Source organism: Mandrillus leucophaeus, unplaced genomic scaffold (assembly GCF_000951045.1).
Source record: "Mandrillus leucophaeus isolate KB7577 unplaced genomic scaffold, Mleu.le_1.0 Scaffold1132, whole genome shotgun sequence".
Classification (NCBI taxonomy): Eukaryota; Metazoa; Chordata; class Mammalia; order Primates; family Cercopithecidae; genus Mandrillus; species Mandrillus leucophaeus.
Genome location: NW_012099566.1, coordinates 268,805 through 279,648, shown reverse-complemented (window position 1 = coordinate 279,648; position 10,844 = coordinate 268,805). Strand labels below are relative to the sequence as shown.

Below are 10,844 nucleotides of genomic sequence, written 5' to 3'. Positions count from 1 at the left end.
AATTAGCCAGGCGTGGTGGCAGGCACCTGTAGTCCCAGCTACTCGGGAGGCTGAGGCAGGAGAATGGTGTGAACCTGGGAGGCAGAGCTTGCAGTGAGCCAAGACTGCACTACTGCACTCCAGCCTAGGTGACAGAGCGAGACTCCATCTCAAAAACAAAACTAGTTAATTTAGGGTCTGATGGTAAAAGTGCTTTGGAATTTAGACTTCGCTCTTTCTACACCTCAATTTATTCTGTGAAAGAGAACTAAAAATATCTGCTTTGAAAACCTCAGAAAATTGTAGTGAGCACAAATATAATAATTTGAATGAAGATGTTGGGGAAACCATAAAGTCCTATGCATATGCCAATTTTTATTGTTACTCTTTGTTCATCTGAATCTCCCTGGAAAAGCAACGGCCATCCCCTTTAAAAGGTGTTATACTTCTTCGTGTTACTTTTTTTTAAATGAATTCTAATAATTTCCTAATTAGATATATTTTTTGACTTGGAATCAGAAAACAAAAATAGAAAGTGAAGTTAAAATAATAAACAGGAAAGGAGCTTGTTATGGTGTAGACATCATGATTTACACTAGCATTGTAGGGAAGGAGGAAACGGGGACTTCCATTCACCTTAGAAGCCCTTCATGGTGAGAGCTGTTTGGACTATTTATATTTCTGGCAAACTCTTAGGAATTATGGGGAAATATAAACAAGATATAAGACAAAATCACTGTTTCCAAGTAGAATAGAGTGAAATCTACAGCCAAGGACAGAATATACAATGTCTGAGAAAAAAGTCCCGAAATAAATAAATTGTATCTTACATCAGTGCCAAGAGTGATCTTTTTTCTCTTTTTTGTTTGTATGATATTCAGTGCTGCATGTATATCTGACAATGATAGCTGGAATCAATCACAGTGTTTAGCAAATTATCTATTCCTAGAGGAAGAATACAAAGCCTGCCATGACTGCATCTTTTTTCTTCACGACACATGTGGAATATAGAATTGATTTTACTTTCCCTTAATAAGTGTTTACATTTTACTCCATTACAGTTCTAAATCTGAGCTATCCATGCACTTCTGCAAGATTATACATGCAAATTATGTGAAACTTCTATTTTTGATGCGAATATATCTAATTTTAACCCTTTTTTATTATGTAACAGGAATCCACTGTGAAGAAGACGTCAATGAATGTTCTTCAAACCCTTGCCAAAATGGTGGTACTTGTGAGAACTTGCCTGGGAATTATACTTGCCATTGCCCATTTGATAACCTTTCTAGAACTTTTTATGGAGGAAGGGACTGTTCTGATATTCTCCTGGGCTGTACCCATCAGCAATGCCTAAATAATGGAATATGCATCCCTCACTTCCAAGATGGCCAGCATGGATTCGGCTGCCTGTGTCCATCTGGCTACACCGGGTCCCTGTGTGAAATCGCAACCACACTTTCATTTGAGGGTGATGGTTTCCTGTGGGTCAAAACTGGCTCAGCGACAACCAAGGGCTCAGTTTGTAACATAGCCCTCAGGTTTCAGACTGTTCAGCCAATGGCTCTTCTACTTTTCCGAGGCAACAGGGATGTGTTTGTGAAGCTGGAGCTGCTAAGTGGCTACATTCACTTATCAATTCAGGTCAACAATCAGCCAAAGGTGCTTCTGTACATTTCCCACAACACCAGCGACGGAGAGTGGCATTTCGTGGAGGTAATATTTGCAGAGGCTGTGACCCTTACCTTAATCGATGACTCCTGTAAGGAGAAATGCATCTCGAAAGCTCCTTCTCCACTTGAAAGTGATCCATCAATATGTGCTTTTCAGAACTCCTTTTTGGGTGGTTTACCAGTGGGGACAACCAGCGATGGTGTTGCTCTACTTAACTTCTATAATATACCATCCACACCTTCGTTTGTAGGCTGTCTCCAAGACATTAAAATTGATTGGAATCACATTACCCTGGAGAACATCTCATCTGTCTCATCATTAAATGTCAAGGCAGGCTGTGTGAGAAAGGATTGGTGTGAAAGCCAACCTTGTCAAAGCAGAGGACGCTGCATCAACTTGTGGCTGAGTTACCAGTGTGACTGCCACAGGCCCTATAAAGGCCCCAACTGTCTGAGAGGTGAGAGAAAGCTGTGACTGCTATGGCTGGGAGTGCCGTGCCTCAGAGCAGAGCAGAAACAGCAAAAACAGCCTCTCTGCTTCTGCCTGCTATGAAACATAATGACCCCACAGGACTTCTGCTGCTGGTTGCCCACTGATGAGAAAGAAAAGAAGAGGGCAGTGATGTGCATTAATTAATTTTGAGTGGATTCACAGGACATAAGTTTCACTCATACAGAGAAGTAAAAAAAAAATAAGCAGATAGCTCCTTTCCAAAGAGGTTTTCATCTTTGTGTTTGCAAAATGCTCTTGCAATTTTACCATTGGTTGCATATCAGAAATGTATGTAAATCTTATTTGAAAGAGAAATAATTCTTTTGAAAAAAGGACCCTTAGACATAAAATTTCTCAGTGCCACATACTAACATGATATCTTGTACATAGCAAATTCTCGGTAAATATTCATTTCCTTGCTCTCCTTTCTATGCAGTTCACACTTGCTCCAAAAATCATAATTAAGCATAGCATTTTCATAAAACACCAACTTTATTCAAAGGTATCTTTTCCAAGGCTGCCCTGGAGAAGACAGATAATATACTAGGTGTCTTAAGAAAAAAAAAAGAAAAGAAAATGTGGAAAGTAACAATAGTAGAACTTGGTAGATGCCATAAACTAATTGATCGAATTTCTCTAGTAAACCACAGTTTGAAAAGTATTTCAAAATCCTTAACTTCCAACATTGTTCTAGAGATTGCTGTTGATAGTGATCAATGCGTACCTGTTTCTTTTTATTACTATTATCATACATTGAAAAAGTCTGAGATGTAATTGTAACAGACTGCTTTGAAGTTCAGCTGTAATTTACCCCAAGATTTTAGAGTAACTTGAAGTAGGACAACATCTGGTAAGTAGTCTTCTCTGCTTTATATGAAGTAAAATTAAAACCAGTCTTAGCCTATACTCTATTCCATGTTCAAATGTCTAAGAATTATTAGAAACTACTCAAGGGTTTCCCCCTGACCACAATATTCATTACAAATCATGGACCTGTTTGACAATGAAGTATGGCATCTACTAGCTATACGTAATATTTTAAGTAGAATGGCAAGTTGTTTTGTGATTTTTTTTAAGGAGAAAAAGGGAAATTATGCTGAGGCAATGTTCACTTTTTGAAGAAAAATTTAATTGACCTAAGGCAATATTTTTACTACATATACAAAATAACAAACAGATGCTGACTCATTTTGACTGGCTTCCAGATGCAGTGACCCATAAGGTTAATACTGACCATGGTGATGTTAACTGTCCTAGTAAATAGATTCAAGAGATGCCAGTCCAGTGGGTTCTGGTTTTCTTTATTTTATCCAACTTGGAAAACCATGAACTTTTCAAACCAAGTTCCTGAATTGGTTACCCTTCCCCCGCTTCTCCCAGTTTCCTTATACTCCAACATTATTTGAAACTGTTTAACCCTCATGAAAATATTTGACTTCAAAAGATCACTTTACAGAGAGAGAGTTCTGTAAAATCTTTTCTTTCTGAAAATTCTTGGTATAAATTTAAGGAAAATTATATTTTTCATATCACCTCTTCATTAGAAAATTAAACTATTCTGTATTTTCTGTTATCTAGAAGGAATGTTTCCTGGAGAGTTTACTCCCACTACAAACAATGCTTTTAAGCAGTAATGAGAACATGGAGTCTTTCTGCTACTGTACATGTATATTCAAGAGGGAGGAGACATACTAAAAAGCACAAAGGCAAACTTCAGCCCATTCATGACTTGCACTCGTATTTAGCTCAATGTTTTCCAACCATGGTACACGCTGTAATGAACAAGGAGATTGGATAGAAGATTTTGGTGGCTGACTAAACACAAAAGACATAGTGATTTCCAATATCTCAAGGTTGATCTTTTTAAAATAATCTAATTTATCAACAGAAAGAGTACTGAAAAGGATTTAACTAAGCTTAGTTTACAGAAGTGTCCATAAGGTTCTCTCAGCATATCTTGTGTTGACTGTTTGTAAGAACATGGAGCATTCAAGATATTACTACTTAGAATAAATGACATCACCTACCTCTTGCTCTCTGGTGAATATTTGACTTACAAAAGCAATTTACATGTCTCTTCTCTTCAGCCATATACCTAGATTTTGAGAATTTTATTCTCTTAGAATTGTAGTTTCCTAGATATAGAAGAGGCTTCATTCTATGACGGAATTTTTAACACTATTGTACCTGCCAAATGTAGTGGCTCAAATCTCTGCTTAAATACCTTCAGGAATAGAGAGATCACTCACTCTGTCTTGCCAAAAATTGCCCAAAAGTTATTTCCTTATATTGAAATAAAATATGATTTGCCTGTAGCTTTCCTTCATTGACCATGTTGCAATTCTGGAAGACATGCAAATGAAACTCTCAACTTGCCTGCTACTTGAGAATACTTAATATCTGAAGAAAAGTATCTTCGGCCATCTAAGCCATCACTTCTATTCGGGCTAAACTTCCTGTTTCTTCTAATGTTTGCCATATGACATAGTTTTCCACACTTCATCAGCTGCTTGCAGGTTTTGGAATATATTTGCTTCTTTGTATTCCTTCTAAGATGTGATGTCTGTATGTCCTTGATGATACAGTGACACAGGGCCACAACCTCCCTTATTCTAGAAAATGTGCTTATGTTTTTCAGCTTAATACAACATTGACTTTTTGGCAGCCACACTTCGTGATTGCATCATTTTGTATCATTGTCACTCATGATGCCACGTAGTCCTGTTTCTCCTACTCTAAACTTACAAGGCACATTTAGATCCAAGTGGCTCTCATTTATTCTTGTTAAATTTCATCTCGTTGTATTCCATCTGTCATTAAAGTTTGTCAAAATTGTTTTTCATCTGTATATGTTGTCCCTCTTCATAACATGTCAACCACTTGTATGAGAATCACCCTTCCAAATCTACAGCCAAGTCATACATGTCTTCAGGTGTTTCTAAAATCATGTAGCAAATCGCACATGCTGACTAGTTGCTTGTGATTTCTGAGGAATAGGATTGCTGAAGAGTCAGGCTTCTGAGAAAAAAAAAATAGTCTGCGTTTTGGCTTTTAATCCGGATCCACAAAGTGATGCTGAAGGCATCCTGGGATGACCAGCAGGCACCCCGCTACCCCTGAGGTTGAGTGATTCTGGGCATATCTTCAAACCTCAGGGGCTTCAAGGGCCAAATTTTCTTATTAAGCATTTTATCTCATATGAAAGTGCTGCAGTGTATTCAGAGATGTTAACCTCTTCAAAGGGGTTATTTTATCTAACAGTACACTTTTGAAAGCTACCGGTAGTTGCCTGGAGCAGGTGGTCTCCAAATGCAGATTCAAAATGCAATGTTCCTGTAGGAAATCAAGTCAGAGTTCTGAAAATATAGCCTTTTATGCAGAAGATCTTCAAACACAGATGATTGTCTAAGCAAGTTTTACTATAGTTCAGCTAAACTAAAATGTGTCTTACCTTTACCCAAACTTCAACTGGGCCATATGACGACATTTAGACATGCTGAAATATGCTCTTTTTGTCTGGTTAGCATTGGGATATAAAATCTTGAGGACAGCAATATCTTGAATACAGTGCTCTTGTCATGTTATCAATGCTTTCTAGATTGCAAAATCAATAGTCAATTTTCAGTCCCCATCTTGCTTAATTTCTCAATACCAGTTAACACAATTAAACACTCCCTCCTCCTGAAAACCTATTTTCTCACTAGGCTTATGGGCCACCACTCTGCCTTGGTTCTCCTCTTATCTTACTGGCTACTCCTGCATCATTTCCTTTACCTCCACTTTTCTAATGCCTAAGGGCTTACTTCTTGGACCTCTTGTTTTCTCTCTATATACCCACTCTCTTGGTGATCTCATGCAGTCTTGTGGCTCTAAATATCTAATATGGTTTGGATGTTTGACCCCTCCAAATCTCATGTTGAAAAGTGATTCCCAATTGGGGCCAACGGCAGGTGATATATACTAACAGATCCCACATTATCAGAACATCCTGCCTGAACCTCTATATCAACTGCCCATTAGTCACTTCCGCTTGGATATCCAAAAAGGCATCTCAAATTTAATATGGACTCCCACCTCACCCAAAAAATCTGTTCCTCCAATTTTCTTCCCTAGCTCTGCAAATGGAAACTCCATGCTTCCAGTTGCTTAGGCCAAAAACCTTAGAGATGGCTCCAGAAAATTCTATTGTGTCTACCTTCAAAATATTTTGAAAATCTGACCACTTTTCACCACTTTCACATTACCACTGATCCAAGCCATCATCATTTCTCTCTTGAGTTACTACAATAACGTAGTATAACGTTGGACTTTTGCTCAAATATCACTTTCTCAGAGAGTTCCTCCCTGATTATTCTATTTAAAATTACAATTCCATCCCTCCAAATCTCCCTATTCCCTTTCTCTACCTGACATTTTATACTAAAGGATTTCTCACCATCTGACATATTATACAGTTTGCTTCCTTATCTGTATCTGGTGTCTTTCCTCCAACTAGAATGTAAGCTTTGTGAGGATGGGAAGTTTTCTTCCTACCATATCACCCGTATTTTACAATGTCAGTTTTTATTTTTATGTATCTCAAGAGTTTTCTTGAGGCGATGCACATCAATAGCATTGCCACATATGAGCATCAGTAACTCCTCTGACTGCAGGAAATGCTGCGTGGGTTTCATACTCAGCTTTGCCCCTACTTCTCTGTTTCCTGTGCCTCTCCTACACCCAACCAGGACCACAGAAGGAAGGGTCCTTCTTTTTCCTTGCTCAACTGCCCTGCCTCTTATGTGAGATGTCATCCCAAGAGAAGATTTACTCATCTAATTCTTGATTTCTGTTGTCCCAATTTATGTTCTTTACAGATTAAAAACCTGAAGTTTAGAAAGGTTATGTAACTAGCCTAAATCACATGTTAATAGCAGACCTGGGACAAATACAGTCCAGGCTCTAATAAATTTCTTTACAAAGAATAATTAGGTTTAATGACATGTTTGCTTCAGCATGCCTCTAAGTAGCAAAGATTATGACTGCCTGCACAGTCTGCTTGCAGAGGTTGCATGAATTCCTCTTGTCCGAAAATTTCTTCCACCAAGTTGCAGTACAGTAGTGTCTGATATACCACCATTAAGGCCTATATTTTAGGGCAGCGAAGGGAAGATTCTTTAGTTTATCTGTGCAGAGATCTTTTTGGTTTGTTTTTTGATCAATGGGCCTCAAGTGTAAACTATAAACCAAAATATAGTTATTTTAGGGATAAAGTATACTCAGAAGTCCAGAAAGAGACCAAATCATTCTATTGAGTAAGCCTGTCCTGAACTTTAAAAGTTGTGTATGAGTGTGTATGTATGTGTGCATGTGTGTGTGTTTGTGAAATGTGTAATTCTCATCTTCCATCCCTTCTGTCTTTTGAGCCTTAAGATGTTTCTTTTTCTTTTTTTCTCCTCCTCTATTTTGAAGAGTTTGTGGCAGGCAGATTTGGCCAGGATGACTCCACTGGATATGTTGTCTTTACTCTTGATGAGAGCTATGGAGACACCGTCAGCCTCTCCATGTTTGTCCGAACACTTCAACCATCGGGCTTACTTCTAGCTTTGGAAAACAGCACTTATCAATATATCCGTGTCTGGCTAGAGCACGGCAGACTAGCAATGCTGACTCCAAACTCTCCCAAATTAGTAGTAAAATTTGTTCTTAATGATGGAAATGTCCACTTGATATCTTTGAAAATCAAGCCAAATAAAATTGAACTGTATCAATCTTCACAAAACCTAGGATTTATTTCTGCTTCTACATGGAAAATCCAAAAGGGAGATGTCATCTACATTGGTGGCCTACCTGACAAGCAGGAGACTGAACTTAATGGTGGATTCTTCAAAGGCTGTATCCAAGATGTAAGACTAAACAACCAAAATCTGGAATTCTTTCCAAATTCAACAAATAATGTATCTCTCAAACCAGTTCTTGTCAATGTAACCCAAGGCTGTCCTGGAGACAACAGCTGCAAGGTAATGATTACTGATACAAACTAAGTATATAATATATGTTAAACTTTTATTTTATTAAAAAGATAACTTATTAAAACCATTCTTTCTATATAAAGATGATGTTACTGACCCACCACCATAGAATGATATTTCATCTATATTTTTCCAGCAAGACTGTGAAATTTACATTGAGGCATAGAAATGTGGCCTTGATCTTATTGGCATCATGATCCATTTAATTAACCAAAATAACTTCAGCTATAGGCTTCTCTCACCCTCATAAAATCAAATTACTTAAGTATAATAATATTTCAATTCATAAACTCCTAATGGCTCCCCAGAGGTTTAACTGAATTAACTCTTTTTGGATGATATTGTTAACTCTATTTTAAATGCCCAGCTACTACTGTTTTGAACTTTTATTAAGTCAGCAACAACAAGACAAATCTGAGAGGTAATTTCCTTCTGGTAGTTGAAATCCTCTGAAATATAATTTCTCAAAGCCCATGCTTTACTTTAAATATTCTATGTACTCTTCTAAGAGCTGCTTAAATACAAGAACTTGTCAGCTCTGCATGACCTTTCAAAGGGAAAAAAGGAAATGCATTTCTATGTGTTGAACATTTGTTGAGCTCCAACTATGGCCCTCCACTAAGCTTGGTTCTAAATATACACAAATGAATTATTGTAACATTGTTATGGAACGTTTTCAATGAACTGGGCAGTACTTTACATGGCTTAATCCATTTAGTTCTACTGAAGGACTACAGTGGAAAGCAGGCATTGTTGTTGTCCCAATTTATGTTATTTACAGATGAAGTAACTGAAGTTTAGAAAGGTTATATAATTAGCCTAAATCATATGTTAATAGTAGACCCGGGACAAACACAGTCCATGCTCTAATAAATTTCTTTTTAAATACTTTCATTTTGAATACTTTTTGTGAGCAAGCTTGTGAAAACTCAAATAATAATACTATGTCTGTGATTCAGAGGCAGATCAGTGTGGGAAGGGCAATCACTGAGTTGGGATCCAGAGGACCTAGGTACCAAGTTTCACTGTTTCGCTTCTGTATAGGATCTTGGGCAACTGGAAACACCTTCTTATTATCATCTGTAAAACCAGGAGTAAGAATCCTTCCTCAAATGATAATTAATGCTTGTGAAAAGTGTCTGGTAATTTGTAAATTACAGAGGACGCTGCTATACTTGAAAAAATCCTCCTTGTGCTATAGATCAATTTTATATCTTTTTTTCTCTCTCGGCCACCACTCTGCTCTTTTAGAAAGCAGTTGGTAATGGCAGTAGTCATTTTCATTCTATTTAGTTAACAATGGATATTAAAAGTTTAAAATGTAGAAATGCAGGGAAATTAGCATTTTAAAAATAACAGGTATGTGGTCTCACCTTCAACATTTTTCTATTTATTTGCCAGTGCTTTTTATACCTTTGATTTCTTTTCTGCTCAGTCCAACCCCTGTCGCAATGGAGGTGTTTGCCATTCCCTGTGGGATGACTTCTCCTGTTCCTGTCCTGCCCACACGAGTGGGAAAGCCTGTGAGGAGGTTCAGTGGTGTGGATTCAGCCCGTGTCCTCACGAAGCCCAGTGCCAGCCGGTGCTTCAAGGATTTGAATGTAGGTAGAGTTCAAACCTATCATCTCGCCAGTTAAATTGGGACATCTGAGTTGTTCCAAGAGCAAACACAGAAAAAGAGTATAGACAAAGCCAGCTTATTAAATTAATCTATGGTTGTTTCCCCTATGTGAGTAGGCTAATAAACCTGACTGGCCTCTTGCCTCATCCTGCCTTTGGTGGGTGTCTGGATAGGAAATGGAGGTCAGAGCAACACTAAACCTAGATGCTTAATCATTTAAAGCTGATTTCCTAAAGAAGAATTAGCAAGGTAATATTTGACTTTCCTTCCCTCATTACTGGGAACACAGAATAAATATGTGCGTGTTACACATTGTCATTTATTAACTATGAAGCCTCAGGCAATTCATGTGATCTCCATCATCTAAAGCTTCCTCACCTGTGAAACAGAGAGAACAATTTCTACTTTTTCAGTTTCTTTGTGATGATTCTGTGACCTTATGTGTAAATAAACATGTTAGGCACTCAGTGTTTGCTGTGAGACTTTCCCTCATTGTGAAAGGTTTTCCTGTCCATCTTCTGCATTACAAAACACACTTTTCCAAATGTTAGCAATTTGAATACTATACAGTATTCACAATTTTGACACATCCACCCACTAACTATACTGTTATTTATATTCTGTCTTCTCACCTACTTCAAATAATGCACAGTCCAGTCTATAGCCAACCCTCTATGTTTGCACTGAATTCTAATTTCCTCCCCTTATTCAAAGATTGTGCTCCTAAAATTTTCTCTCACACACCAGTATCAATTTTTCCATCACTACAAAACATTTCCTTTGACACTCCCTCACTCCTATTCCTACCAGCTACCATTCCATTTCTCTGCCTTAAAGAACAGGGAGAAGAAAAACCCTCTAATGTGTTGTCCGCAATATGCTTCCAACATTATCACTCCATTCTCTCTTTTACACCATACTGTCAGGCCCACACACCACCACCTCCTTCCTGAACTCTGTTAACCCAGAGATTCACAGGTCACCTTTGTCACTTCATTTAGGTTTCTATACAAACATCCTCCAACTTGGCTTTGTTTTTATTAATATCTCTTATTGTTCCTTGATAT

General features: G+C 37.8%; 1 protein-coding gene across 4 annotated transcripts in view; it reads left to right on the top strand.

The window, feature by feature from the left end:
* CRB1 (crumbs family member 1, photoreceptor morphogenesis associated) overlaps positions 1-10,844 on the top strand; it is a 214,579-nt gene that overhangs the window by 153,282 nt on the left and 50,453 nt on the right. For 2 of the 4 annotated variants that reach the window (XM_011995678.1, XM_011995671.1), the window contains 3 exons: positions 1,154-2,110; positions 7,597-8,144; positions 9,592-9,757. In XM_011995678.1, the coding sequence (XP_011851068.1) occupies positions 1,154-2,110; positions 7,597-8,144; positions 9,592-9,757 (1,671 nt within the window). Of the gene's footprint in view, positions 1-1,153; positions 2,111-7,596; positions 8,145-9,115; positions 9,251-9,591; positions 9,758-10,844 lie in introns of all 4 variants that reach the window. The other 2 variants (XM_011995664.1, XM_011995686.1) reach the window with 2 other exon arrangements.